This window comes from Rhizopus microsporus (assembly GCF_002708625.1).
Source record: "Rhizopus microsporus ATCC 52813 unplaced genomic scaffold scaffold_2, whole genome shotgun sequence".
NCBI lineage: Eukaryota > Fungi > Mucoromycota > Mucoromycetes > Mucorales > Rhizopodaceae > Rhizopus > Rhizopus microsporus.
In genome coordinates, this window is record NW_019671917.1 from 2,173,562 (window position 1) to 2,199,760 (window position 26,199).

The 26,199-nt window shown below is 36.7% G+C and overlaps 16 protein-coding genes across 16 annotated transcripts; 12 read left to right on the forward strand and 4 right to left on the reverse strand.

The window, feature by feature from the left end:
• Positions 1–607: 607 nt before the first annotated feature.
• Positions 608–1,591, forward strand: RHIMIDRAFT_234363 (uncharacterized protein; the record flags this gene model as incomplete). The annotated part of the gene is made up of 1 exon (XM_023608140.1): positions 608–1,591. One exon carries the CDS (start codon positions 608–610, stop codon positions 1,589–1,591), a length of 984 nt encoding a protein of 327 aa, XP_023470475.1.
• A 45-nt stretch (positions 1,592–1,636) lies between these two features.
• RHIMIDRAFT_65825 (cyclin-like protein) lies at positions 1,637–2,919 on the reverse strand. The gene is made up of 8 exons (XM_023615534.1): positions 2,830–2,919; positions 2,651–2,778; positions 2,501–2,582; positions 2,317–2,448; positions 2,140–2,263; positions 2,038–2,083; positions 1,844–1,989; positions 1,637–1,794 (listed from the first exon to the last, which is right to left on the reverse strand). Exons 1-8 carry the CDS (start codon positions 2,851–2,853, stop codon positions 1,682–1,684), a joined length of 795 nt encoding a protein of 264 aa, XP_023470476.1. The 5' UTR covers positions 2,854–2,919; the 3' UTR covers positions 1,637–1,681.
• Positions 2,920–3,619: 700 nt separating this feature from the next.
• RHIMIDRAFT_234365 (uncharacterized protein) lies at positions 3,620–4,400 on the forward strand (the record flags this gene model as incomplete). Its single annotated transcript, XM_023608141.1, has 4 exons — positions 3,620–3,691; positions 3,746–3,790; positions 3,844–3,855; positions 3,918–4,400. 4 exons carry the CDS (start codon positions 3,620–3,622, stop codon positions 4,398–4,400), a joined length of 612 nt encoding a protein of 203 aa, XP_023470477.1.
• Positions 4,401–4,486: 86 nt separating this feature from the next.
• Positions 4,487–5,613, forward strand: RHIMIDRAFT_234366 (uncharacterized protein; the record flags this gene model as incomplete). Its single annotated transcript, XM_023608142.1, has 5 exons — positions 4,487–4,565; positions 4,617–4,642; positions 4,702–4,803; positions 4,859–4,897; positions 4,948–5,613. 5 exons carry the CDS (start codon positions 4,487–4,489, stop codon positions 5,611–5,613), a joined length of 912 nt encoding a protein of 303 aa, XP_023470478.1.
• A 125-nt stretch (positions 5,614–5,738) lies between these two features.
• On the reverse strand, positions 5,739–6,085 carry RHIMIDRAFT_234367 (uncharacterized protein; the record flags this gene model as incomplete). The annotated part of the gene is made up of 3 exons (XM_023608143.1): positions 5,739–5,816; positions 5,867–5,940; positions 5,998–6,085. 3 exons carry the CDS (start codon positions 6,083–6,085, stop codon positions 5,739–5,741), a joined length of 240 nt encoding a protein of 79 aa, XP_023470479.1.
• A 1,410-nt stretch (positions 6,086–7,495) lies between these two features.
• On the forward strand, positions 7,496–8,957 carry RHIMIDRAFT_197471 (uncharacterized protein; the record flags this gene model as incomplete). The annotated part of the gene is made up of 2 exons (XM_023606205.1): positions 7,496–7,654; positions 7,707–8,957. 2 exons carry the CDS (start codon positions 7,496–7,498, stop codon positions 8,955–8,957), a joined length of 1,410 nt encoding a protein of 469 aa, XP_023470480.1.
• Positions 8,958–9,552: 595 nt separating this feature from the next.
• RHIMIDRAFT_234369 (uncharacterized protein) lies at positions 9,553–10,500 on the reverse strand (the record flags this gene model as incomplete). Its single annotated transcript, XM_023608144.1, has 3 exons — positions 9,553–9,999; positions 10,043–10,344; positions 10,404–10,500. The coding sequence occupies 3 exons, from the start codon at positions 10,498–10,500 to the stop codon at positions 9,553–9,555; spliced, it is 846 nt and encodes a 281-aa protein (XP_023470481.1).
• A 2,189-nt stretch (positions 10,501–12,689) lies between these two features.
• Positions 12,690–13,411, forward strand: RHIMIDRAFT_266790 (uncharacterized protein). Its single transcript, XM_023611946.1, has one exon. The coding sequence runs from the start codon at positions 12,707–12,709 to the stop codon at positions 13,073–13,075; it is 369 nt and encodes a 122-aa protein (XP_023470482.1). The 5' UTR covers positions 12,690–12,706; the 3' UTR covers positions 13,076–13,411.
• Positions 13,412–14,633: 1,222 nt separating this feature from the next.
• On the forward strand, positions 14,634–15,818 carry RHIMIDRAFT_234372 (short-chain dehydrogenase; the record flags this gene model as incomplete). Its single annotated transcript, XM_023608145.1, has 8 exons — positions 14,634–14,686; positions 14,735–14,940; positions 14,992–15,073; positions 15,121–15,266; positions 15,320–15,353; positions 15,406–15,554; positions 15,602–15,711; positions 15,765–15,818. 8 exons carry the CDS (start codon positions 14,634–14,636, stop codon positions 15,816–15,818), a joined length of 834 nt encoding a protein of 277 aa, XP_023470483.1.
• RHIMIDRAFT_66016 (D123-domain-containing protein) lies at positions 15,456–17,172 on the forward strand. The gene is made up of 8 exons (XM_023615535.1): positions 15,456–15,554; positions 15,602–15,711; positions 15,765–16,035; positions 16,089–16,161; positions 16,208–16,303; positions 16,361–16,709; positions 16,770–16,883; positions 16,930–17,172. Exons 3-8 carry the CDS (start codon positions 15,878–15,880, stop codon positions 17,145–17,147), a joined length of 1,008 nt encoding a protein of 335 aa, XP_023470484.1. The 5' UTR covers positions 15,456–15,554; positions 15,602–15,711; positions 15,765–15,877; the 3' UTR covers positions 17,148–17,172.
• Positions 17,173–17,502: 330 nt separating this feature from the next.
• RHIMIDRAFT_192559 (uncharacterized protein) lies at positions 17,503–17,949 on the forward strand (the record flags this gene model as incomplete). Its single annotated transcript, XM_023605974.1, has 2 exons — positions 17,503–17,618; positions 17,679–17,949. Coding segments are annotated over 2 exons (387 nt in total), but the record flags the coding sequence as incomplete, so codon positions are not given.
• A 114-nt stretch (positions 17,950–18,063) lies between these two features.
• On the forward strand, positions 18,064–19,145 carry RHIMIDRAFT_197324 (TPR-like protein; the record flags this gene model as incomplete). The annotated part of the gene is made up of 5 exons (XM_023606194.1): positions 18,064–18,208; positions 18,265–18,390; positions 18,452–18,632; positions 18,688–18,862; positions 18,918–19,145. The coding sequence occupies 5 exons, from the start codon at positions 18,064–18,066 to the stop codon at positions 19,143–19,145; spliced, it is 855 nt and encodes a 284-aa protein (XP_023470486.1).
• Positions 19,146–19,624: 479 nt separating this feature from the next.
• Positions 19,625–20,783, forward strand: RHIMIDRAFT_266793 (uncharacterized protein). The gene is made up of 4 exons (XM_023611947.1): positions 19,625–20,112; positions 20,165–20,414; positions 20,471–20,573; positions 20,631–20,783. The coding sequence occupies exons 1-3, from the start codon at positions 19,881–19,883 to the stop codon at positions 20,544–20,546; spliced, it is 558 nt and encodes a 185-aa protein (XP_023470487.1). The 5' UTR covers positions 19,625–19,880; the 3' UTR covers positions 20,547–20,573; positions 20,631–20,783.
• Positions 20,784–21,068: 285 nt separating this feature from the next.
• Positions 21,069–22,738, forward strand: RHIMIDRAFT_234375 (uncharacterized protein; the record flags this gene model as incomplete). Its single annotated transcript, XM_023608146.1, has 7 exons — positions 21,069–21,222; positions 21,276–21,331; positions 21,380–21,512; positions 21,563–21,627; positions 21,680–21,836; positions 21,888–21,980; positions 22,032–22,738. The coding sequence occupies 7 exons, from the start codon at positions 21,069–21,071 to the stop codon at positions 22,736–22,738; spliced, it is 1,365 nt and encodes a 454-aa protein (XP_023470488.1).
• A 23-nt stretch (positions 22,739–22,761) lies between these two features.
• RHIMIDRAFT_197846 (Pkinase-domain-containing protein) lies at positions 22,762–23,881 on the reverse strand (the record flags this gene model as incomplete). The annotated part of the gene is made up of 6 exons (XM_023606234.1): positions 22,762–22,888; positions 22,936–23,153; positions 23,207–23,331; positions 23,382–23,430; positions 23,481–23,723; positions 23,771–23,881. The coding sequence occupies 6 exons, from the start codon at positions 23,879–23,881 to the stop codon at positions 22,762–22,764; spliced, it is 873 nt and encodes a 290-aa protein (XP_023470489.1).
• A 1,015-nt stretch (positions 23,882–24,896) lies between these two features.
• Positions 24,897–25,422, forward strand: RHIMIDRAFT_197673 (HCP-like protein; the record flags this gene model as incomplete). The annotated part of the gene is made up of 3 exons (XM_023606217.1): positions 24,897–24,932; positions 24,981–25,148; positions 25,204–25,422. The coding sequence occupies 3 exons, from the start codon at positions 24,897–24,899 to the stop codon at positions 25,420–25,422; spliced, it is 423 nt and encodes a 140-aa protein (XP_023470490.1).
• Positions 25,423–26,199: the final 777 nt, after the last annotated feature.

Sequence of the window (26,199 nt, forward strand, 5' to 3'; positions counted from 1 at the left end):
CACCTGTAGATGCCTCACCTCAGCCTAGACCCTTAAATACCCCCTCTGTAATCATCAATATTATCAACGATGATCCACTTCCAAACACAAAAGTCTACCAAATCATTCGTCGTCGCCCTTCTGCACCACCACCAGAACAACAACAACAACCAACTCAAAGCAAAATTAAGAAACTGTGGCCAAAACTTAAACATATTGTATCAAAACCATCAGCAACGGCACCTCTTAATAAATAATATGTTTAAAACCTTTTGATTACCAAAAATAGAAGGCTAGTTTTGCTACTTTTTTTTTTCATTTAAAGGAGGTTACAATAAAGGGGGATCTTGAGGACGGGAACGCGTAAGAAACGACATTTTTACGGTATCTTACGAACTTTAATGTCCGCTTAAAAACATTTTCCTAGAACCTAATGGATCTATTGATATTTTTAAGCATCAAGTTCTCCGAATGAATTATAGCTCATCTTTTGTATTGTCAAATTGTGGTTACCTTTAGATCCCCTCTTTTTTAGTCAACTCCTATTAGACTCCTATTCTTCCCCTATATTTCTTTATGCTTTTTCGAGGCCTTTTTTGTCCTCTTTCTTTTATATTATTTAAAAACGATGGTGCCTATCTGGGCAGTAATATGTACTGTTCTCATAGTTGTATTATTGGCTATATTCATCTTTCTATTCGTTATCAAAAAAAGGACATCTAGAGCCATTGTCCAACCACAAGATGACGCAGCGACACTTCAGGGAAGCATCCATGAAAAGAATAAGCACATCTCTATACCAAACGCTTGTTACTTTGCTGACAAGATAGAAATTGAATCCTCGGATGATCCTTACTACAAAGACGCTGGTGGCTTTGTCTCTATTGATTTAGATAACAACATAAAGAAAGAAGAACATAGTAATGAGATCAATTATACATCATTACCCAACGCAAGTACGTCGACTATTGTTACTGCTATTGAGGAAGGACAAGCTGCGACTGTAGCACGACAGGTCATTCGTTCTGCCTCTAGAAAATCTCGCACTCGATCCATGGTCATCACGGATGAATCATCCATGTTTACAGAAAAAGTGCCCGATATATCCACCTATGCTACCGTCCGACGTCCTCCTGCTTATTTTAAGATGAAGGATGAAAACGACAGTCAGACGATAAGCAAGGCAGCACCCTATAATAAACAAGACAAGACCTTACCTAGAAAGAATCAACTACAGCATCTCTTTAATGATGCCTCGACGGATGGTCTCGAAAGCAACAACAGTACTATTCGAAATAACAAGATGCCAAATCGTAATGTGGATACCATTCGTCGTATGCTTCAGTCATCATGGAGTGGTCACAACTTGAAATCGAGTGAGTCCAGTAGTACGTTGTCAAGTGGCATTAGTAGTATACGACCTATAGCCTCTCCTGTCGGAAGTATCAATCCTCGCTTACAAAATCAACAGCTGGTTTCTCTCTCACTCAAGGCAAATCAAGTGCAACGACGACAGCGTCCAACGATTATTGGATACATGGACGGGCCAAAGCCCACCGCATCCTTTTCTTCTTCTACTGTACAAACTGTTATACCTGCAGATGAAGTGTAATGTTTATCTCGATTTTTTAATTAAATATTTTATTGATTTCTTTTATATATAATATGTATTCTGATGCCCTTATCTCTTTTATCTATATCTTTAATGTCTATAAGAATGATGTGGATAAGGTGAACTTGTTTGTGAAGATGGATGATGTGAGGATTTCACTAGATAGTGTTCCATATAATACTCTAGCATTTCAGATGCCAGCTCTATTTAAGCTGTTAGTTTTTGCTATAATAAAAAAAAAACTATATTTACCATGCATTTCACTAGCATCGACATCTTGTAAGGATTCATACCAGTTTTCATTTAGTTTTTCTGATGTAGTAAAGTGAGATGCTAATAATAAAGCAGCAGCAGCAACAAGGTTTGGCTTATATAATACACATAATGGAGATCCAAGGCTATGTATAATCAGTATAACGCTATAGTAGACTTTTTTCTTTTCTTACCATTGATACAACAACATCCATGCTTTACGTATTGCTGAAGAAGATACTATAGGGGTATGTGTAAGCATCACTGTTTTTTTCAAAAAAAAAAAAGGTTCTTACTTTGTAATTGTGCTTCTATTTGACATAAACTTGTATGAGCTTGCTGTACTGTTAAATCAAAGCACAGGGTCTCCAACAATATCACTTCATAATGTAACAAGGTCTCTTTCCAACGAATAAAAACCTATATAATCAAACGCGTGTCAATAGGTTAATATAATTATTATTCATTTTTACTTTTGAGTCTTCTTCAAGACTTAGTTTATCGTTTTTTTGAGCCTTTTGTGCACATGCAGTGACAATGTCCTTCATTCGTCGTGTACATTCTTCTACTTTGGTTGCAACAAATAAGCTGGTAGCTGCAATATCCTATATAGATATTGTTAATTACATAAACATGTCATTTGTATCCATATTTTACATAGACATGGAAACGTTTCATGGATTGTCTCATGAAAAATCGATGAAAGAAAGTTGTAGCTGTTACCATGACTAATTGAGGCCTATGTTTACATCTATTTTAATCATTTCTCTTGATTTATTAACACATGTCTATTTACAACCACTTTACAGGTTTAGTTTGGCGCCTACTGCCAATAAGTAATGGCAACCTTTGACTCTATCTGTTTGTTCTTGTTCAAATGATATTCCGTCTAAAATGCTGGGTGTATCATATAGATCTTCCTTCGTAAATAGCCACTAATGAATAAAGTAAATGAGATAATAAGACATGGAAACAAAAAGATTTACCTGATCATGGTTTTTAAATGACATTTATTAAGTATTTATGTATATACAAACTTTTTTATTCTCTCCTTCGCTCACTCACACTCACTCACGCACACCCTCACTAAAAGATATAAAAAATGTCTTTTTTATAATTTCCTAAAATGTGAAAAATTCTTTATCCAATGAGGGACGATCATTTAGTTACACTAGTTGTGTAAGAGAATAATACTTAAAGCTAGTTTTATATATATATATATGTATATATTGAATGATTTAAACACACATCATAAAGAATAATGAAAAGGAGCAAGTAAAGAAGAAGAGTAAACTGTTTTTGTGTTGCAAGAAAATATAAAAGAAAAAAGAAAAAAGAAAAAAGAGAGAAAAAGAAACATTTTTTTGGGTTTCTTTTTGCAACGGGTTTTCTATCTCTCTCTCTCTCTCTCTCTCTCTCTTTCCCTTTCTCTTTCTCTTTCTAGATGAAATTTGAGCTCAGATTATGATAGAAAGTAGCCATTATTCCAGTTTGGTGCTTAAGAACAGGTGGTGTATATCGATAATGACATCTTTGAATTGATGTTTTTAGAGGTAACACTTTTTATAATGAATACTTTGTCATGTATATCCTTGTCTTGTTTTACAAAAAGGATAGATGTATATAGAATGGATGATATTCGTATCATTCCATTTTCTGGTATCACAGTGGGTCAGATTTGATTTACTTACACTATAACGCGTCTCAGCAGTCACTTTCACCCTTTCTCTCCTTTTTTTTACTTTTTCTTTCTTCTTTCTTTTTTTAAGCGTGATAATGAGTGATAAAGAAATCAAGAATGAACCAGTTGAAATACCTTCAACATTAGAAACAGGACGACGTGCAAGAGTAATAGTGATTTATTGATGATCCATTGCATTGCTTAATTACTTTTAATACTAGAGTCCAGATATACTAGAAGAGAGAAATGTCGTCTTATTGGACAAGGTAAAGTTCTTGATGCATGCCAAGTAACAAACTACTCATAATATTTCTCATAGGAGAATATAAAAGTAATATAATAACAATACACAATAATAATCATCTATTAAACATGATCACATTCCCACTTTAGCCTGATGAATCAAGGACAGAATCTAAAAGAAATGATGCCACAGTGAAAAAGGATACCTATCTTAAAGAACTTGAACCACTCAAACTGAAGCATAGACCAGGGAAAGAAAAGATGAAGGAGAAAGAACAAGAAGAGGAATTAACAGACGAATTATATAAACTACAAGAAGAATTGAAATCACAAAAGGAATATTATCAATTATTGGATACAGAATACAAAAAACTGAAAAAGGAATTGAACGAGAGAAGTAAGGAGGAGATAGAGGCTAATATTGAAAAGATAAGATCAGAATATGAAGAATATAAAGAAATCGTCAAGGAATTGGATCAAACATTGGATAGCTTAAATCAGGAAGGGTTGAGTATCGTTGACTTGTTGGATAAGAAAGATCAAGAAATTGCTAGACTGGAAAAAGAACTGCTTAAAGTTGAAAGTGAATATTTCAAGTACAAGTATGAAACATCATCTGAATCAACTCTATAAACCAAGTCACATAACTCTTTTTTTATATCTTTTTCATTTTCCCCCCTTCTTCTTCTTTCTTTTAATAAAAAAAACATATATAAAAAATGGGAAAAAACAAGAATGGATTCAGTCTGTTTGAGGCTTATTTAGCTGCGGGAATGACATCCAGTTCAAATACGATAGGTAGATACATATTATAAACAGAGTTGAATTTTATAGATAACACATATATAGAGCATGTTCCATTACCTGATTCAATGGTACACACAAAAAAGGATCACAATCCATTATCTTTATTTTATGTTAATTCATTTGCAAGCGAACATCCACTTTGATTGAACAAATAGGAAAAGAACACAACTGGTCAGATGAACAAATAAACGAAGATATTCATATCTTGGAATGTAATAGACTTTATTATGTAAGTCATACGGCCCCCCCCCCTTACTTTTATGTATATTCATGTATATGCACAGGTGAGAGAGCTACGTGAATTATCTAATAGCAGTTGGAAGGTAAATAATGATCATAATCATACATTCTCCCCCTAATATCACGCTTAAAGGCTATTCAATTACTGCCACTTGTAAAAGATCTCTTAAGGAACGCCTTGGAGCCTGATAGAAAGCTGAATGGAAAAGAAAAGAAGAAAAAAGATAAAAAGCAGGAAAAGAAGAAGAAGAGCAAGAAAAAGCTGGGGTCTCCCGTCTTGTCAACAGCTAGTTTCGTTGCCGAACCAACATCATTTATGTTATCTGAAGACCCTGAGACTATCCGTAATACGATTAGAAATTCATCTATTGATTTGACTGCTACAGGTACAGACAGTCTTAAGAAAAACAATGGTATAGCAAAATCAGTTTCATTTTCTGAAGATGATGTCAAAAAGACAGATGATATGGATAGCAGTAGTAGCAGCAGCAGTAGCAGTAGTAGTAGTAGCAGCGAATCCGAGTGTGACGAAAAGAGGTCAACTGAACCTAAAAAGGAAATTGTGTTTACAGGTCGACCTATCAAGGTTATCAGTAGCAACCGTATTCGAGTGAGAACAAGTGATAATCAGGTGTTTGAATGTGATAGATTCTGTCCCCACAAGAAGGTTGATTTAGCTACATGGGGACAAGTGTTGGGTAATTCAGTTATCTGTACAAAGCATAATTGGAACTTTTCAATGCAAGGTGCACCCACAAAAGGAAGGACATTGAATCCTTGTCAAGTAAACGATTGGTAAAATTTTATTATTTCTTTGGTAATGCAATAGAATAAGGTTGAACTCCTTTTCTATATCTTTCAATCCAACTCAAGATATATCTTTATAAAGTGAATAAAAATCATGTTATTCCCTTATGTTATTACTTACTTTCTTGACTTTGTGTCAATTCCCATGTCATTTTTCATCACTCGACTAGGTGTAGTAAACAATTGTTCCCAAGTCTATATTCATCATGAGTATCCATATACAGAATATTTATAGAAATTACTACCTCGAATTTATCAGCAAAACTTTCACAGTTGCGTCCAATAGTCTTTAAAAAGGTTTGTACATCTGTAATTTGACCTGGAGAAATAGATGATCAGTATGGTTCCACTTGTCTTTTTTAAATATCCTTCTTACCTCTTGGTGAAGGTACTGACTTGGCTGTATTATTATGTGTGTATCGAACACCAATAGTGTTGATGCGTGTAGTGAGATTTCTATACATGTCAAAAAAAGATAGTTATAAAAAAAGAATGGCCCTGGACAAATTTCTGAAAGCCACAGAGGCAGTGCTTAATTTGACCAATAAAAAAATAGCTTGCTTTTATTTAACAAAATTGATTTGGTAGACAACACTCAATTTATTATAAGGGTTCACAACAAACACGACAAGTATTTACTGAATAGGTGTGAAGCATAGATGCTCTTGTTATGGAATAGGCTCCATGTAGAGGCGAAACATTCATTTAGTTGCCCCATAAACATAAAGTGCAGCTACTTGCTTTACTTGCAGAATTGTTTTGCTTTATGGACTTGCTGAACATCCTCTCATCACTGGACACAGAAAGTTTGGCCATTCTGCCAATTCTTTGTAATCTATAGAGTTAGTCTACAAGTTACAAACAATGATATGGACTGATTATAAGCTGATTTATCATATTTTTTGTATTCAGCTTTTACTAGGAAAGGTTTAATGTTGCCACTGTAGTTATTCATATATAAGGTGATATGGATGATTTATATCACTAAACATGCCAATTGTCTTTAATGCTTGGTTGCATCGGCTCAAATCCAAGGTATCCTTGAGTTCATATGCATGATTAACATAGTTTATACATGGAATCGTCAGTACTACTCTTTAGCTTCCTGTGTTTCTCTTTTTATAAAAAGGAGACTTTTGATATGTGATTATCTTTGAAAATATCGGATCATCGCAAAAAATACTAGAAATGGCATCACTGTACTTCCTCTGCTTAATCATAAAGTTCAGGTCAGCTTGAATGCTTCTCATTGATTGGCTATTAGCGGAGTTAAATCTTTCACAACAAGAATAAGTCACAATTTATCCATATTACTTCTTTATTTGGTAGTAACACTTTCAATTTGAATTATTTTATAATGTAAACCTTGGAAGATTTCTTTCATCAGTCTGAGGCTTTGGTCAAGATTGAAGTAAGAGGAATATGGAAACTGTTTGCTGCATGAAAAAAGAGTTGTCAATGTGACTACGTAAGAGTACGACATCGGTTTCTTCTTAGTGTGACTTTCCAGAAAGAGGTGTGTATGCCTTCGATACTGACTAATGATAAATAAAGTTCTGTCCATTATCTACTAGTAGAAGAATCGCTTATTATACGTAATTATGCTAGCTTTAATAAAGATAACCTAATGCAATAATGATGTAACACACTTCTCCTTCTTCTTTTACCTTTGTCATAACCACCTTTACTTTCTCCTTAATTGATCTCCAAAAATAGAAACTCAGGCCCTGCTAATCGTTTAATCGGAGACTTAAAAACTTTTTATATAAATGGTGCTCTGTAACGAGAGAGGTTGAACTCTTCCGCTTTATACAGATTCTTTTTACCCGAAAAGAATAATTGGATGATACAAGCAATCCAACTCATCTATTTTCATGTCAACATCAACTGAATCGAGTCCTTTATTGATAAAAAAGAAAAAAGGCTATATTCATGAAATCAAGTGGCTATTTAAAAATGCGATACCCATAGTCATTAGTTATTTATTACAAAACAGTTTGCAAAGTGTTGGCATCATGAATGCTGGTCATTTAGTGAGTATTACATAATGCATAAAGTAGCATCACACACTGACCACTGTTTAAGGGCGCACATGAACTAGCTTCTGCCACTTTAGGAAGCATGTTTGTTACCATCACTGGATTTTCCGTGGCAACTGGCGCAACTCTGGCACTAGACACACTCTGTTCTCAATCATTTACTTCATCCAACGATAAAAAGATTGTCGGATTACATGTTCAACGATGTTTAGCCTTCATGTCTATGCTGTACGTACCGATCGTGATGCTCTGGTGGAACGTTGAGTATGTATTTACTCTCTTACGTCAGGACCCTATTATAGCTCGCTTGGCTGCTACCTATGTCCGTTGGATGATCCTGGCTGCTCCTGCATTTGCCCTTTTTGAAGCTTTGAAGAAGATGATGCAGGCACAAGGACTGTTCCATGCGCCAACGCTTGTTCTCCTTGTTGGTACTCCGCTGAATGTTGCCCTCAACTACATCCTCATCTGGGTTCTTGACCTTGGTTTCCACGGCGTTGCCATCGCCAGCTGCATTACTTACTGGGTGATAGTGCTGTTGATGATACTCTATATTCGTTTTATTGGCGGTCACCAAGCGTGGCCAGCATGGTCCACTACCCAAGCCTTTACTCAATGGCGCCCGATGGTCAAACTAGCTGTTCCTGGTATTCTTCTGATTTGTACCGAGACATGGGCTTATGAGATTGTTGCCCTGGGCGCAAGCTGGATCGACACACCCAATCTAGGTGCCCAAAGCGTCATCCTGACGTCCATCACGGCACTGTACACTTTACCCTTTGGCGTAGGCATTGCAGCCGCTAATCGTGTGGGCAATCTCTTGGGTGCTCAGCGACCCAAACAGGCAAGAACAGCCGCACAGACTGCACTGATGGCTGGTACTCTGATTGGACTTGGCAACAGCTTCACCCTCCTACTCGCTCGACACAGTTGGGCTACACTGTTCACAGGTGATAGCCAAGTTGTCAAACTTGTCTCACAGGCTATTCCTCTTGTCAGTCTCTTTGTGCTCGCGGACAACCTGGCCGGTGTTGCCGATGGAGTCTTGAATGGCATGGGACGTCAGCACGTGGGAGCTTGGTGTAATCTTGGAGCTTACTATTTTTGTGCATTGCCGATCGGATTCTGGCTCTGCTTTCGACAGCATTGGAACCTATTGGGTCTTTGGTCCGCTCTAGCTGGTGCTCTGGTCATCGCCTGTGCTATTACCCTTGCCGTCGTCTTGACATCTGACTGGAAAAAGGAAGCTCAAATGGTGGAAAAACGGACAAAGGAAGAAGACGAAGAAATGGTATGACGATTGTGTCACATGAATATCGAATAAGATCCCTTGCATAACTTTTGTATCGCCTCTCTCTCTTTTTTTTCTTTTTTTTCAATAATAAAAACATGGATAACAAGTATCCAAAATATATTCGTGATCAACCTTTACCGACATATGGTGCACATAATCAAGTGACACCGATGGAAAGAGAACAACAAGCTGTCGAACAACAGCAAAAAGAACACAGTAGTAGTAGATACCCCGGTGTCGTAGGCGGTACACCAGCTGAATTTAGAGGAATTCAGGGTTATGATTCTCAAGGAAACCCAATTATCCCTCCTTTTGTTGCTCAACGTCATCAAATTGAAGAACGTCTAGGACCTACATGCCAACATGATGGCGGATATCACGATTTACGCATGCACTTGACCCACAAGAGTCTCCTTTTCGCTATCCTCGTCGTCCCTTACTGCTGCGGATACAGAGGAAAACGAGTGGTAAGTGTGGTAGTTTTTGGGGGTCACGTCTATTTATTATGATTCGTATAGTGCGAGTGTCGAAAATGCTTTCAAAAATTTCCAGATATTGTTCTTCCATCAGCATAAATAAAATGAAGGGTATTGTTTTATCAAATTTCTTTCTTTGAAGGCTGGATGACGACTGAATCCATGGTGATCAAGGTCTCGTGGTATGTTTTCTCATTTTTCTTACGACTTGTCATCTCCCTTACCTTTTCCATGGCGATCAAGGTCTCGTGGTACATCTTCTCGTTGTTCTTACGATTTGTCATCTCTCTCACCTTTTCCATCGTCAGTCGATAAAGCCACCAGGCAACGGCTACAAGGATAAGAATACCACAGCCCATGGTTGCCATGGCAATACGATGAGCCGATGGCGGTAGATCTGGGTTGGATAAATCGGCAAGCTGAGAGCCAATCCAGACGTCAAGTGATACCTTGAATGAGGCGAGTAAGGCAGAGAGCATGTACTGTTGTATACTGACGGTTGTAATGATGGATAAGAGCATGTTTGTGATGGGCCAAGGAATAGGAGAAAGGCGAATCAATATCATCATCTATAGGCATTAAAAAAAGCAGTGTTTACTTAATACTATTTACCTTGAATCCACCCTGTTCGATAGCTTCTTGAATCGCAACGTATTTTTCTTGCTTTGATGGTGATAACTTGATAAATCGCGAAAAGTTGTATTTTCGAATCAAAGCAAATGCCACAGAGGCACCAATGAATGCTCCAGAGACAGCGGGTAGGACACCGCCAGGGAATCCATAAATGAACCCAGTGATGGTAGTTGAAAATGTAAAGCCGAGAAGTGGTGGTATAGAAGTCAAGATGATCAGTGCTGTTAGTAAGATGGAGCTGTAAGGTGTTGTTCGTAGCTCTACAGCTACAGTCTGTATTACTAACAAATGTGTTTAGTTCTCCCTGATTGTATGCGCATGCGCGATGACATCATGTTACATTCTAAAATAGCCCCTCGATAAAGTGCAAAAGCATATATCAGTAAAAATAAAAACACGAGAGCCACGCCAATAGTGGCAATGCTCTTCTTCTTCATTTCAACGCTAAAGAGAAGAAGAAGAAAAAAGTGGGGAAAAAAAGGGGGGCCACTTCGAATACGGTCACAGTCGTGGAGATTTGTGTGGGTGTCCTACTTCAATCTGTAACACATGCCAGCGTAAGTTTGTCGCGTTTAGTATGTATAGTGGAAGGATATGACATGATAAGGATTGTGCTTAAGGTACCAAATGATCACCCTAAGATTCCTTATCAAGATTTGTCAATCTAGACTCAACTTATCGAGATAAAATCTCAACCCCTTCTTGAATGAGCATTCACATGTCTATTTGATTCAAGTAAAACTGAATTGAATCTAAAAAGAGGAAAAGGAACGATAAAGTCTGTTATTATGTAATAAAAGGAATACGCTCGTGTTATATTCTGTTACATAAAATGTTATTGATAACATATAATTAGAGCATAACCATCATTTTATTCTTTCTTTTCAACCAAAAAGCACAGTTGATGCACGTACACACCTCAACTATCACACTTTTGTTGAACTCATGCACGTTGAAAAAGCCGATATTATATGCAGTTAATACTAAATATTGACCTGTATATTAAGCCTATGCTTTAATTATGGGAATATTTTTGTGTGTTGATGCGTAATTGTTTTGAATTGTGATCTATTTATCATTTGGGCTTAAAAAAGTTCTAGTAGGCGCTGGCGTATATCAAGACAGTATATAGTATGCTGCTTTGAAAAGAGTTACGAGGGATATCCAAGGACAATGAGTTACTTTGTAACCGGGCAACCAACCAAAACGCCAACGTACACGACGACTTCTTTCTAGTCTTAACGTAGGTAACCAAAGGATTGGATCCACAGAAATTGTTGGGCGACGTAGCGAGAACAGACTTGAGCTGTGTTTAATATGTCGTTGTTCTAGGTTGCCTTGCAGGGTTTGTAGGGCGTATCTTCTTTAGTGGCCGTTTATCTAGGGTGTCAATATATTGCGCACATCGTCTCCACAGCGATGCTTTTTGATATAGTATATCACTGTGAATGACTCTTTGAGGGGCGTATATGTGGTAACAGGCAAGGCAGGAGGGCATCATTCGATAATGACAAAGAGCTTAAGAGGAGTTGCACTTATAGTATATGAGTGCGCTCTGTCATAGTTGGTGATTTTGTCAGTTGTAGCATTACATTTATAGAAGATCTACACGAACCACCAAATATTCTGCGTAGGCACTTATTTTAAGCGATCTCCAGTTTGTTGAGTAAAAGAGAACTAACCTTGCTGAGAGCGATACCATGTTCTAATTGAGGTCGGACGATCTGCTTATAAAAGCGAGTAGCGAGTAGTTGCTTGATATCATTGGGATTGAGTCCAGTCATAGCTAGTTGATTCATGGTCGCTAGTGATTTGTTTATATTTTAGTAAGAAACTCAAATGCATTTAGATAACCACCAATATGAAAAGGAGCACCAAGATAAGAAAAGGAAGATTGAATCGGAAGCGGATCTCCATAAAGGTAGCAAGTAAGCGATTGATTTGCAGGATTTAGAAGTGCATAACAATGGTATTGTTTAGCCTCAGAAAGGTAAAAGGACAAGCAGCGACTTACCTAGTGAATTTCTATGGACATGAAGAACACTGAGTTGATCCAGTAGCGATGATTCCGTAGTGGGCGTACTTGTTATGCGATGGAAAGTAAGATGAAGCAAAAAGAAGGTATGAAAAGCTTGCCTGTTTAGTTAGAGCAATACAAACCTATGCACATTGGACAATGCAGCTTCTCTCGTTACCAATAGACAGTCAACAACCAACGTCACCACCTATCAAAGGAATTTGTCGAAGCAACGATGGCCTCTAAATTCTAGTGAAGTTGCTCACTGATGTGTTTGATGATATAATCATCAAAATAACTCGAGTATAATCTTACAGTAGAGCATACATTCTACTTTACATTCCTCTATCTCATCTGCTGAGAATAAGTGCACTGACAACAATAATAGCCACTAACATAGCATTGGTAAATGATCACATTGACCACATTTATCATACGAACAACATTAGTATTCCCTATAAAACTCTCACACAAACTTAATTTGATAATATTCAGTTCTTCTTAATAAAGAATTTAATTCGCTACCTTTTTACAATTACAAAGCTGAATACAACACTGTGGGCGAATTCAAACGATATGACTTTTTCCCATGCTTTGAGTCGGATTTTGTCAAAATTGGAAAAGAGATGCGCACCATGCTGAATGATCTTATTCGCCTTGGTATCCCCAGCCCTTCGGTGGGAGGTATCTTGATCCAAGGCCACCAAATCACTACCTTTCAACTCGATATCATTGGCCCTAAGCTGTATAGGATGATCAATCTTTGCAAATTGAACATGTTTAACACCCTTGACGATATTGTTTCCCTTCCAGTCATTGTTTTGCAAATGTTACAAGCCAAGCAGATTGCTATGGATACTGCTAGAAAGGTGCAGACCTTAATGAGTGAACGCAGTACTAAGATGAAAAGGACCCGGCCATCATATCAACGATTGTGGCTCTCTGAAGGCGGATGCATTTTGCGCAAACGAAGTTCACCCAATGATGGCGGATGAATATTTGAAACCTAATGGCAGACATTCATCTCATTCCATAGCTGTATATATCTTTTGTGAATACCTATTAAAGTCAAACCAGATAACTAATGGGTGAATCTATACTGTAGGAGATATGCAAGGAAACAGACAGTATAGTTGAAAACTACATAAGCACTGTTGAAATCAACTTTGAGTCTGATGATGATTCTAATGATGATAAAGTTTGCCTCCCTGACTCTTTACGCTTTCCTAAACGAGATTGATTTTCTACCCTTTATTTCAGTTATTTTATATCCGCATACTTGAATATTAGATTTTTAATTTCTTTCATATTATACATATACCTAAATATTAAATTATCTAATCGAAATAAAAAGCAATTACATTTTACACATTGAAACAAAATTATAATTAAACAAAGTTTATTGATAAAAAACGCATAAAAAAAAAAGAATGTTGTTATACTTTGTTTGGTTTCTCTAAATACAAAGACATCGCTTTATACTTCGATACTAACAGGATTAACCACAAGAAGGTGAAAATATACCTAATCCCAAAAAATGAATGTATTAAAAAAAAGCACAGCACCTTGTGCTGCATTTTTATTAACTATTGACGTTGATTTTATAAAATATTCGCGTAAAAAGATAGCAAAGCAAAATATGCTTGAATAGAATGATTTTGTATGTAAGGATAATGGTGGCTGTCAATGAAGTAGATGATATCATATCAAAAGAGAGAAAGATAATAGATATATGTAGAAAAAGAGAGAAAAAAGTATGTTAGTATTAGAGCATATATTCCAATATTAGCTTTTACTTATCACCAAAGTGCATAAATTAATTGCAGCTGTTAATACTGCTGTCAAATGAGATAGTGGACCATTTTCTCTTGTATTTGTTATTATTTTGACAGCATTACAACGGAAAAATGAGTTCCTTGATCTGTTGGTTTCAATACGACATCTAAATTTGAAAAGCACGGCATACAGTATCAGTAGTAGAGTCACTAATTTTTGAAAATGCTATACAGCCTTTGAGGTATACGTAATAACGCGTAGTTTGCAATGGATCATTTCAGAAGGGAAGTAAGAAAGCTGTAGTTCGGCGTTTATATTTTTCAACAAAAGCACATGACTTACATCTTTTATGAAAGCGCACTTTTAGATAAATCCAACAATATGTAGAGTGATGGAGCCGTAGCGTCTAGGCAATATGCTCCATGTTGTATACATACCTATCTACGGTAATCTGAGATAGGACCTAGTTTAGTGCCTTTTTTTGTATGTCAGAAATATATCCAGGGCCAGAAAAAAAAGTAAAAAAAAAAACCAATCTCTTTCCTTTCTCCATCAATATCAAATAAAAGGAAATCTATTTTATCTCCAAAAAAAGAAAAAAGAGACAGATAGTAAATTCATTCCCTTTTTTCCTTGTTACACTTTGGTACGATTTGAAACAGAGAAAGGATAATGCAGAAGGAGTTTAAAATAGATTGTTATGCAAACATCTTTAAATTTTCTCACCAGTTGACTCATTTCCCCCCCTTTTTTTTCTCTTTTATAAAAATATAAGCTATGACAGGACAACGTCTTTCAGGAAAAGTCGCTATTGTTACAGGAGCAGCAAGGTAAGCGCTTCTTTGGATTATCTTTTTCATAAACTGATAAGAAAAAAGTGGTATTGGTTTTGAGACTGCAGTTTTATTTGCTAAAGAAGGAGCAAAAGTTGTTTGTGCAGACCTGAATGAAGAAGGTACTAAAAGAACGGTTGCCAAGATTGCAGAAATTGTTGGAAAGGAAGGCACATCAGTTCCTTTCAAGGTAGACGTGTCCAAGGAAGCTGAAGTAAAGGCTTTGGTTGATAAAGCCGTCGATACTTTTGGTAAAGGGTATAGAAAAGAGACAAGGGCAGGCAAACACTGACCATTTACAGGCAAGCTTGATATCATGTTTAATAATGCTGGTATCATGCATCCTCAAGATGATAACGCGTTAACAACTGAAGAACGCGTCTGGTAAGCCTTTTTAAGTTGTTGTTTCATGTGTATTGATTTTATTGAAGGGATCTTACGATGGATATCAATGTAAAGGGTGTTTGGTACGGTTGCAAACATGCTATTGTTGCCATGCGTAAGAGCGGAGGTGGATCTATCATAAATACGGCTAGTTTTGTTGCCCTCATGGGAGCCGCTACACCTCAATTAGCCTGTAAGTGAATACAGATTACAAAAAAAGAAAAAAGGGTCTAACGTGACTTAAAGATACTGCATCCAAAGGAGCTGTATTAGCCATGACGTGAGTAATGAATGTAAGATATATCAATTCTATCTAAGGCATATATATATAGTCGTGAGCTTGCCATGGTACATGCTCGTGAAAACATTCGATTCAATTCTCTCTGTCCTGGTCCTATTCGTACACCTCTTTTAATGGACTTTTTGAATACGGAAGAAAAGAAACAGAGACGACTTGTCCATGTTCCTCAAGGAAGATTTGGTATGTTTAATGTCTGTTTTGTTCTTTAATCCTCATTATGTGAGTAGGTGAGGCTATTGAACAAGCTTATGGAGCTCTCTTTTTAGCTTCCGATGAGAGTTCATTTGTCACTGGTGTTGACTTTAGAGTAGATGGAGGTTTGGCTTCAGCCTATGTTGTATGTATATGACTCACTTGTATAACTCCATGACTCACTTGCATTATTAATAGACGCCGGAAGGAGAACCTATTGGTCCTGTACCCAAGAACTTTGCGGACATGTAAAAATTTTATACAATAAAGCTGCTGCTGCTACTTTTTTTCTATTATTTTTTTTATTCTACATGTCAAACGTTCTCACCTGTCAAGAAGTCGATAATTGTTCCTTCAGTTCTTGGTATCCAAGATTTAAGACTGTTACTTTCAAATCAAAAATTATTCATTTGCCCGATGATTTCATAGACTATTTGAATGCTGATAGTATTTTCTTACCTGAAGACGGGTATTAGAAATAGTATAGAATGATTATATTTTATTAAACAAGTTGTTCTATAGGCAACCAAGGGCAGCATTCATTGAAGAAGTTGACTCAGATCAAGAAGAATATCCAGAAGAACAAAATGATAATGTAAAGATATTGACATGATATACAACCTTACTCACCATATACCTAGACTCCTCACTTTCCTGAAATAGAGAAACAGATTAAAGAAGCTATTGAGGAGTATGAAGGAGCTGTATTTCCAAAGCTCAATTGGAGTTCACCTAGAGTATGTGCATATATTATTATAAACTATTGTATAAAAATATATAATAGTTTAGCTTAGGATGCTGCTTGGATTGCAACCACACAAACCTTGAAATGTACTTCACCCTTTGATGTGTTTCTATTACTTAAATCATCAGACTTTATCAACCATGATCTAAATCATGCTTATGAAATTTGTGCAGATCAAAAACAAGATAGACCAACATTTGATCTTGTTTTGAGGAAATGGTTTGATCTACAGCCTTCCATGGAGTTTCGTTGTTTTGTAAAGAATCAAGAAATTATTGGCATTTGTCAACGCGATGTCAATTATTATGAATTCTTGCCTAAAATGAAGCCAACTATTGAACTGTTGATTTATAGATTCTTTGAAGAACATGTCTGTGAACACTTTGATAGCTTAAATTGTAAGATAAAAAAAGAAAGAAAAAAAAAAGAAAGAAAAAAGAAATTAATGACTTGTGTAGATGTATTTGATGTCTATGTGGAATATAATCGTGAAAAAGTCTATCTGGTTGATTTCAACCCATTCTGTCCTACGACAGATAGTATAATGTATGACTGGGAAGAACTCATGAATTGTAAGAGTATATACATTTTATAAATGATGATATTAATACCCAATAGTTGACTTGGATCAAAAGCAAGCAGAGCTTAGGTTTATAGAATCTGAATCTGAAGCCAATTTGTTATCTTGTAATGCTCCTAAATTTGCTACTAATATGGTCCCAAAGGATGTCATTGACCTATCAAATGGTCAATCTATTGCTGAATTTGCTGAGCAGTTTGAAAAAGCAATGAAAATAGCGGAACAAGGTTATTCGTCGTCAGAAGATGAATCGTAATAAAATTCTTTTTTTCCCCCTTTTTTTTTTCTCTCTTTCTCATTCTTTGACTTCAAATGACCATTACTTTAAAGAAACCGATTGAGAGATTCCCCAAGATGATTGTATTTGACCTTGATTACACCTTGTGGTCAGAATGGTAAGATATACTAAGAAAGTGCTTGTGTATGTTTATATATTTATATGAAAATAGGATTGATTGTACTTTAGGCAAATATAGAATATATGTATAAAGAGGTGTATGGCTTATCTATTTATATTTGTAGGACCACCTTATTCTTATTCAAAAGCAACCAATTCAGTTTTAAACAAGTATGTAAGAATACACTATTCAATTTGATATTAACAATGAATTAGACAAGGGGAAGAATTATGCTTATTTGAACATACAACAAAGGTTATTGCCTTTATCAAACAATCATTACCAGATACAAAAATTGGTATCGCATCTAGAACGCATACACCTGAATGGTACACAATATCCATAAATGGAAATAACAAAGGCTGAGCCGATAGTTTATAATATTCTAGGGCAAGAAAGGCACTTGGCTTATTTCGTATTCCGGAACTCGATGGCATCACTTTATTAGAAGCAATTGATTACATGGAGATTTATCCATCAAGCAAGATTCAACATTTTAAAGCTCTTTCTGAGAAATCAAATATTGCCTGTGAAGAAATGCTCTTCTTTGACGACGAATCACGAAATCGTGAAGTTAGTAAATTAGGTGTTCACTTCATTCATGTCAATTCCAGAACAGGAATTACCCCGACCCAATTTGAAAATGCCTTACAGGCTTTTGAAAAGAACGCTGGGCGTAAGCAAACATCTATGCATGATTACTTGAATAAAAATATTGTGCAACCCCTTTTAAAAAATTATATACAACTGCCACTTTCTTTTTACTTCTGTGTCATGTCTGAACATCAAGCTCACGAGTTACTTTTACAAGCAGAGAAAAAATTAAACAGTTGGACTTGGTTCAACAAGAAGAATAAAAATGAAGACGCTGCTGAAATGTATGAAAAGGCTGCCAACACTTTTAAATTAGCTCAGAGATGTATTGTGTGTGTTGTCGGTGCTATTCTCATTAACCCATCACTCATCACATTCTAGGGAAAGAGGCTGGCGACGCTTATTTAAAGGCAGCTGAACTGTACAAGACATCACAAGAATCGAAATTTGAATGTTCAAAGGCATATGAAAACGCAAGCAAATGTCTAAAACGTGTTGACGCCCAAGGTTTACATGCATATGTGTGTGTATATATAAAAACATGTATTGATTTCTAGTGTACTTCTAGCGGCTATTGATGCATTGAATAAAGCAATCCTAGTTGATAAAGAAGCTTGTAGTTTCAGAAATGCAGCCAAGCATCATCAAGAGATAGCCGAGATTTATGAAACGGAAATTATAGATCTAAAGGGAGCACGAGAAAACTGGCAAGAGGCAGCAAAGCTATACATGGCAGATGATTCACGCCCGTAAGATAACAAGGAGGCATCTATTTTTGTATTTGTATTAAACATGTCTATATAGTATGATCAACAAGTGTGTATTAAAGGTAGCCCATTTTGATGCTCAATTAGAAGAATACAATGCAGCCATTGAGCATTTTGAACAAGTGGCAACAGATTCAATAGATAACCCACTAACAAAATGGTCAAATAAGGAATGTTATTTGAAAGCAGGTTTGTGCTCATTGTGCACCAATGTATGTGTATATATCCAATATATAATACAAATGTGTACTAAATTGAAGCAAATAGGATATTATCAAGACACATGAGTTATTAGCCAAATACTCTGCTGTAGATTCTTCCTTTGAGACAACACGTGAATATCAATTCCTATCGGGTATTCTTGAATGCGTAGAGAATAACGATCAAGAACTATTCACTCAGAAAGTACGCGAATTTGATTTACTTACAAAATTGGATAATTGGAAGATAAGCATTCTATTAAAGATCAAAAAGACGATGGATTCAAACAAATAAAACGATTGGATGCTGTATTTTAACCAGTGTCCCATTTTGTACTACTTACTTACAATGCTTCCAAAAGGACAATACTTTACAATTTAACAAAAGTGCAATACCTTTACATGAAGATAGACACGACAATGTGGTTGATGAGGATGGCAGCACCTGAGCATATGGACTATATACCGTTGATCAGAATGAATTTATTCTGAATACTTGAAGAATCTGTATGAAGGAGGCAAACACAAAACAGGATTATGTTCACTACACTGTGGCGTGTTTGATATGAATCGTTATAATACTCTGTACCTTACAATAGAGCATATACTATACTTTCATCTATTGCATCTGCTGAGAATAAGAATAGGAGTACTGATCACATAAACCATACCAACAACATTCAATCTTCCCTATAAAATATACATGCGTCTTATTTTAATAATACTCCTTTCTTCTTTTTATAAAGAATATAATTCGCAAGTAGTCAACTTAATGGTTTTTTTTTCAACATCAAAACTTAATACAGCATATGAAACGTCAAGAAGACGTTGCTCTCCAATCGTTCGCTGGTCCGGACTTGGTCACTGCAACTAAACGGCGCAGTGATTCAATTTCCAGTCAGGCCAGTAAATACAGTGACATCTCAAAACTACAATGGTAAACTAGGTTATTTCCTTTTTTTGTGCTTACACACGTTATATGAAGGTGAGGGTCAGCAAAGATGAAGCATTGGAGCATCAGAAGGCCATCATGGCGCTCACACAACCCGTCTCGAATACAAAGATGTATGAGCTGCTCTTTGTTGACTCTAACAAATTGAATGAAATATTGGAAAAAAGATTTGACCCTTTGATGAACACACTACGTCAGATAAAAACTTGGGTCAATAAGTCGAATACTTGGGACAACGTCGTGTGTCCGGACAGGCAGGAGTCCCCAGTTGAAGGCCGATATGTATGGGCCCTTAAAGACAAATACTTGGGTAAGGATAAAAAGAAGGAGCTAGAATGAATTTACTTAAGTTTATCCTATAGAAGTGGATGCTATGAACGACCTTACCAAATACCAAATGCACCTTCGCAGCCATCCCATGATCAACATCGGCTACGCACGGAAGCCGCCGACTAACGAACGGTTTGACAAGGCTACAAGACCGATGCCTCTGCACCAAGGTGTACATTTCCCCCAGCTCCAATTCAGACGAATCACTGATGGTTCGCGACCAAACCAAGGACAACAACAATTACGTGGATTCGATAACTGGTTGTATGGAGGATATGAAAGGTATTAGTTTCATGTTTGTGCATGTACTTTGCTTATTCATTGTTGTTATTCTACAGCCTTACGAACGGTGCTCAACAAGAAATTCAAGCCAGTGAGACTAGCGATGATCGACTATGCAGAGTTGAATATTGAACCCAGTGATATACGAAACTAATTTAGGTAAGAAAAAAAACAGGGAGAGTCACAAAGATTAGATGCTTACAATCATGATCATAGACAATATTCCTAAATCCAGGGATTGATTATAGACCATGGGTTAGCTTTTGAGCTGTTCATTAATGCTGATTTTTTTGAAAATGAAGATACAATCAGCTTTTTACAAAAGCTGTTCATACTATAATATACTTTAGGACTAGCTGGGGAATAGCTGGTCTTTTTGGTCCAAAGAAGAAAAGAGCAGAAGAGAAAGACTATTTATAACGAATATCTTATAGCTTATTACGTGGTTATAAAGCGTTGACCATTTTTATGTCTCTCAAAAAGATGAAGCTCATTCTATGTATTACATGTTGTCATGTTGGAAACAATAAAGAAAATATAGATAATCAACTTGTGTCATTGTCATTAATTGTCATTGATTTTTTTTTGAAAAATTGCGTGCGACTGATATAATGAACTTTATAGTCCGCATTTAATGACATTCTTTATCGCTACATGTCGTTAGCTAGCATAAATTCTTTACCTGGCAATGGACCAGAGAATGCAACACAAAAGAAGAGAAGAGAGAGTAGTGTGCCTCTACCAACATTGTCTATAGAATTTGAAGGAGGAACACATGTGATTATACGTCCTAATAGAGTCATTCGTGGTAAATAGACAACAGCAAACAGCAGTTTCTTTTTGATAACCTTTTACTACAAGGCAAAGTTATACTTTTTAATACGGAAACAATTCATGTAACAAGAATAAGAGTCAAGGTAATTGAATAAAGCTAAAGGGATAATATCTAAGCTGAACAAATACAGTTTCGTGCTGAAGAAATCGCTACAGTCAAAGTAGACGAGGGAGCTAGCACGGATAGTAAAGGAGAATGGATTCATCAGATGATCACGTCCTTCTTTGATACAGACTGGAGAATCTTTGGTCAAGAAGCTACACGTAAAAAAGAAAGTATTCCATAAATACATCATATTCACATGTATGTGTAGCTTATTCTCAATGTGGTTGGGAGGATATCGAACCTGGGCGTCATGAATATCCTTTTGCGCTCAAGGTAAACAATGGCATATAGGCACGGATAAAGGTTCATTATTGAATTTATTTAGTTTCCAAATGTAAATTATCCACCTTCCATAGACGAGCCTGCTGGATTCAGCATTCGCTATGTTTGGTCTGCTCAAGCAGATGGGCCTGCTCTTCAATCTGGATTAAAGAGTAAAGAGTATATCACACCTTATAGACCAATTATAGTTTCTATACCAGGTTAGTTTGCTTTTTTCTTTATGAGTGTGTGGGTGCTTATATCTCTTTTAGATAAAGAATGGGTTTACAAGACGACGATTCTTAAAGAAAAAAAGGCTCTTGTTGAAGTACAAGCCAAGTTGGATAAGCAAGCTTACTGCCCAGGTATGTAAAAAAAACAAATATAGCGTGCGTGTGGGTTTACATGAATGATAGATGAAGCCTTTCAAATGCAACTCAACATGACCATGCTTCAATCTGACTCTAGAATCTCCGGCCTGACTTACAAGCTTCGTAAACATCACGAAGGAAAGATGCTTGTGCAGCAAGGAACAGCATTTAGGGAGCAGATACGTATTGTTCTTACAGACCAAGTACACATACAGCCCAATAAGGCTATATCTCTACCCATCCAGTTTGATATCCCTACACGTCTCGTCTCGCCCTCCTTTACCTCACGACACACTCGTGTTCATTATGATCTACTGATCACAGTCGCTGTTGAACAACAAGGTCATCTGTTCAAATCAAACTACCTTACAGAATTTTCCATTCCTATCGCCATAGCCAATTTACCCAACGATCAACTTTTGCGCATACCCCAACTGACGGCCATCAAGGATTACCGTCAATCAAAAGAATGCCCGCTATTTTTTGATCCGCAGTTGGAAGAGCCACCTCTTCCTCAAGGTGTGCCCAGCGAACTCATCGGACCACTCACGGCTGCCCTGATGAATAACACAAATGGCGATGATCAGCCACCGAGTTATTTCAGTCTACCTGAACTTCCACCTCAGTTTGAGATACGAAAGGAACGACATGAAAAGACCGTCTTTCTGACACGACAGGCACGAGGAGCTCCTGGAAGTGGAGAGTTGATTGAGGCAACAGTCATTCCGGGTTTATTTGATGAAGAGTGGTGAAATAATAATAACAACAATAAACTTTAGGGCCATCCCCAAACTTCCTTTACCCATTGACCTAAATCCATATGAACATGTTCCCATTTCAAAATGAATGGATGCTGTAACATACGAGCTGGTGTTGGTCTGTAATTTGGATCCTTTGTTAAGCTATAAAATGGATAAGTCAAGGTTCTTTTAGGTCGTTCAACGCTTACCAAACAGCAACAAAATTTTTGCATTCATCAGAGATATGGCTTCCTGTGATCTCAGGCACAGGTTGACGAACGATAAAGTCTAGTAACTCAAAGATCGACAGGTGAGGTTGATCTGGAGGGGGTAACGCAGGTCTGTTTTGGGAAACTTCGATCAATGTTAAGCCAAGTGACCAAATGTCGGATTGTACTGCATAAGCATTTCCTTGAATACGTTCAGGCTATATAAAGATGTTAGGGCCTATTGATGTATATATACAAAAAGCAAACTTACTGCCATGTAGTATTGTGTGCCTGTAAATGTCTGTGCGAGTGAATTAATTAATTCTCCAGAGACACCAAAATCACAAAGTTTGATCTCACCCTTTCGAGTGACAACGATATTGGATGGTTTGATATCTATGTAATATATCAATATCAAGAAAAAGCCTTTATGTATATTATTGTACCTCTATGAATGACCCTTTTCGAGTGTAAGTAGACTAATCCTTTACATACCTTTTTGGATTATGTTAGCCCCATGTATATATGATATAAAATCCCCTTACTGATTCTGCTATACGCTCAAGAACAGGTTCACCAATGACTCCACCCAAGTCTCTCGCTCTTTTATAAATATCTTCTAAACTTCCTGCTTCACAGTACTCCATACATAGAGACACAGTTGTATCTCCGTCATCGAGAAAGACGCCATAAAATGAGACAATATAAGGTGAATCGCATGTCTTCAAAAAGGCCAATTCACGTAATATCTGACGTTGAACTGCAGGATCTGGTTCTGTTGAGATAGACTGTAGGGTATTAAAATAAGAAAAGAGCAGTAATAATAATGATTTACCTTTTTTGCCATGATAATCTGTGTAGGCTTATGTAACACTTTACGCACGGTACCAGCCGCACCTTCACCTAACCGAGAGAGCGTTTCAAGATCCTGTACTTTAATGTCCATAAAATGATGCGAGTTTGTTTGTTGTTGCTGCTGCTGTTGTTCTATACGCACATTCTGTGTTGTTGGTTTAATTTGCTGTTGCTGTTGCTGTTGTTGTTGTTGTTGTTGGTTGAGTGCTAAGTAGGATGCAGCTAATGATGTTTCCTCTGCTGTTTCTTTGAAAGGCTCTGACGTCGTCGGGTTTCCATGAACAATATGGCCGATTTGTTCACGAAATGTGTTATTGTTGGCATTAGGCGAAGTTGAAGAAGATGAAGCAGGTTGTAAATGCTTTGAAGTTAAACGAAGCCCAGGTTTACGTTTAGGACCTTTTTCAGGTGAAGCAAACGACATGAGAAAGAAGGAAAGAAAGAAGGAATATTGAAACTCCCTTTTTTGAACAAAATGTGTGTTCTTTTCTTTCTTTCTTTTTTCCCCCCTTATTCCCTTCTACTTTCCTTTAAACAAACACTTTTTCTCTCCTTTCGTTAAACACACACTTTCTACTTTCCTTTAAATTATGCTCAAGAAGTTGTCATTACATCTTTCTCATAAACCACACAAGTAAAAAAGAAGCTCTACTCTAGTTCATTATGCATAATAATAACCCACTTGCCTTTCTTTTTTTTTTTTAATAGGGTTGATTCAAATAAGGTTTGAAAACATAATAGTACTAAAGCTTTAACTAATACCTAGTTAGCAGAATGAATCTCGTCCACCTGTTGTTGCTAATGATTCATTTTATGGCAAAAGTCATTATACCCACCATCTCGGTAATAGTCACTTCATTACCCTTTTTTGTATATTCACCAACAGACATTAATAAATAGATACCACAACTCACTCAGACTCAATACGTCCACCCTCACTCACGATAGACCATGACCCTGTCTCTCCTGCCAGCCCCTCTCCTCTGACACCTAGTCAAGATATTGAATCATTAATTCAAGACGGTATTACTTTTCATGAAAGAGGCCAGCTTGAAAAGGCGACAAGTCTATTTCGAGTTGCTGCCGAAAAAGACAACCCCCTCGGCATGTTTCTTTATGGTGTTTCATTAAGACACGGCTGGGTAAGGCATAATATAAGGTAATGCGCCTCATATTAACCATGGTATTAGGGCTGTAAGAAGAATGAACATCTTGCATTTCAGTATTTACAAAAGGCAGCTGAACATGCCGTAGAAGACTTGACCAATATTACGAATGCTGTTAGTGCATCTGCTTCCAAAGGTGAACTTGTTATGGCCATTTATGAATTAGGTGTTTCCTTTAAGCACGGTTGGGGTGTAATGTATGATGGTGGCTGTATATAAGCATAACTAACCCTATTTTTATATATAGTGCAAAAAGAATAAAGAATCCGCTGCTTATTTCTTCAAGATCGCTGCTGATTTGGGAGACCCAGATGCTCAGAATGATATTGCACATTGTTATAATCAAGGTATTGGTGTCAAAAAGGATTTATACATGGCAGCCAAGTATTACCGAAAGGCTGATAAACAAGGTCAAGGTATCATGGGCAACTCTTGGATTTGGAAGCCAAAGTATGATCCTAAATAATAAATACGTGAAGGAGGCTATTTGATACCTTTGTGTGGATAAAAAGGTGTATTTCTTTATTTGGTAATCAACCGTTGCTTTCTTCCCCTTGATATGATTTGTGTAACAATTTTGTCCAATAACATCCAGAGAGGGCATTTGCATAATGGGTCATTAGGTGCTCTTTACATGAGAGGAGGTATGCTTGGAGCACTAGTATCAATTTCAGTTTATATTTAAGACTTATATTATATTTGTGGTTATAGATGTCAAATGGGATCAATTGATCTTTCCTCCTCTTAGTTTTAACAAGGAAGACCTACACTTTATTCAGAAATTATTCGCGCATTTTTCTTTGTACAGTACATACGTACACACATAGTAGCGGTTGTATTAGTAACAATATTCAACACAATGGAAAAGAACGAATTGGGTATAAGCACAGTCTATGAATTTCAAATGAGAGATCAGGTACACACACATATATATGCTGCAATCAGGTCCAGCCAAGCAACTCCATGCTTATTATATGTAGTATATGAGAAATTTTATCTAAGGCCATCATATATAACTTGTACTAGTATACACGCGCACGCGCATCAAGTTATTACTACTCTTCTCTCTAGAATTGCAATCAAATGAGCCAACCTTGACAGAATTTGTAAGTTACCTTTACTGATGAACAAGAAGCCCTACAGCAACAACGGATATGACACATAGAACTACATTATTTAGTGAAATTGTGAAAAAGTAATACATTTCCAAATGGGACATTTGGAAAGATGAGCAAAAAAGATG

What these genes read in the sequence shown, in the direction of transcription:
- RHIMIDRAFT_266793 (XM_023611947.1), top strand. Translation starts at nt 19,881, where the DNA reads ATGGCGCTCACACAACCCGTCTCGAATACAAAGATGTATGAGCTGCTC. An exon ending in CCTTAAAGACAAATACTTGG is followed by an intron (nt 20,113 to 20,164) that starts GTAAGGATAAAA and finishes TTTATCCTATAG; the next exon opens with AAGTGGATGCTATGAACGAC. An exon ending in TTGTATGGAGGATATGAAAG is followed by an intron (nt 20,415 to 20,470) that starts GTATTAGTTTCA and finishes GTTATTCTACAG; the next exon opens with CCTTACGAACGGTGCTCAAC.
- RHIMIDRAFT_65825 (XM_023615534.1), bottom strand. Translation starts at nt 2,853, where the DNA reads ATGTCATTTAAAAACCATGATCAG. An exon ending in GTCTTGAAGAAGACTCAAAA is followed by an intron (nt 2,264 to 2,316) that starts GTAAAAATGAAT and finishes TTGATTATATAG; the next exon opens with GTTTTTATTCGTTGGAAAGA. An exon ending in TGGATGTTGTTGTATCAATG is followed by an intron (nt 1,990 to 2,037) that starts GTAAGAAAAGAA and finishes GATTATACATAG; the next exon opens with CCTTGGATCTCCATTATGTG.
- RHIMIDRAFT_66016 (XM_023615535.1), top strand. Translation starts at nt 15,878, where the DNA reads ATGTCAAACGTTCTCACCTGTCAAGAAGTCGATAATTGTTCCTTCAGT. An exon ending in ATTTTCTTACCTGAAGACGG is followed by an intron (nt 16,036 to 16,088) that starts GTATTAGAAATA and finishes GTTGTTCTATAG; the next exon opens with GCAACCAAGGGCAGCATTCA. An exon ending in TCAATTGGAGTTCACCTAGA is followed by an intron (nt 16,304 to 16,360) that starts GTATGTGCATAT and finishes AGTTTAGCTTAG; the next exon opens with GATGCTGCTTGGATTGCAAC.
- RHIMIDRAFT_266790 (XM_023611946.1), top strand. Translation starts at nt 12,707, where the DNA reads ATGCGCACCATGCTGAATGATCTTATTCGCCTTGGTATCCCCAGCCCT.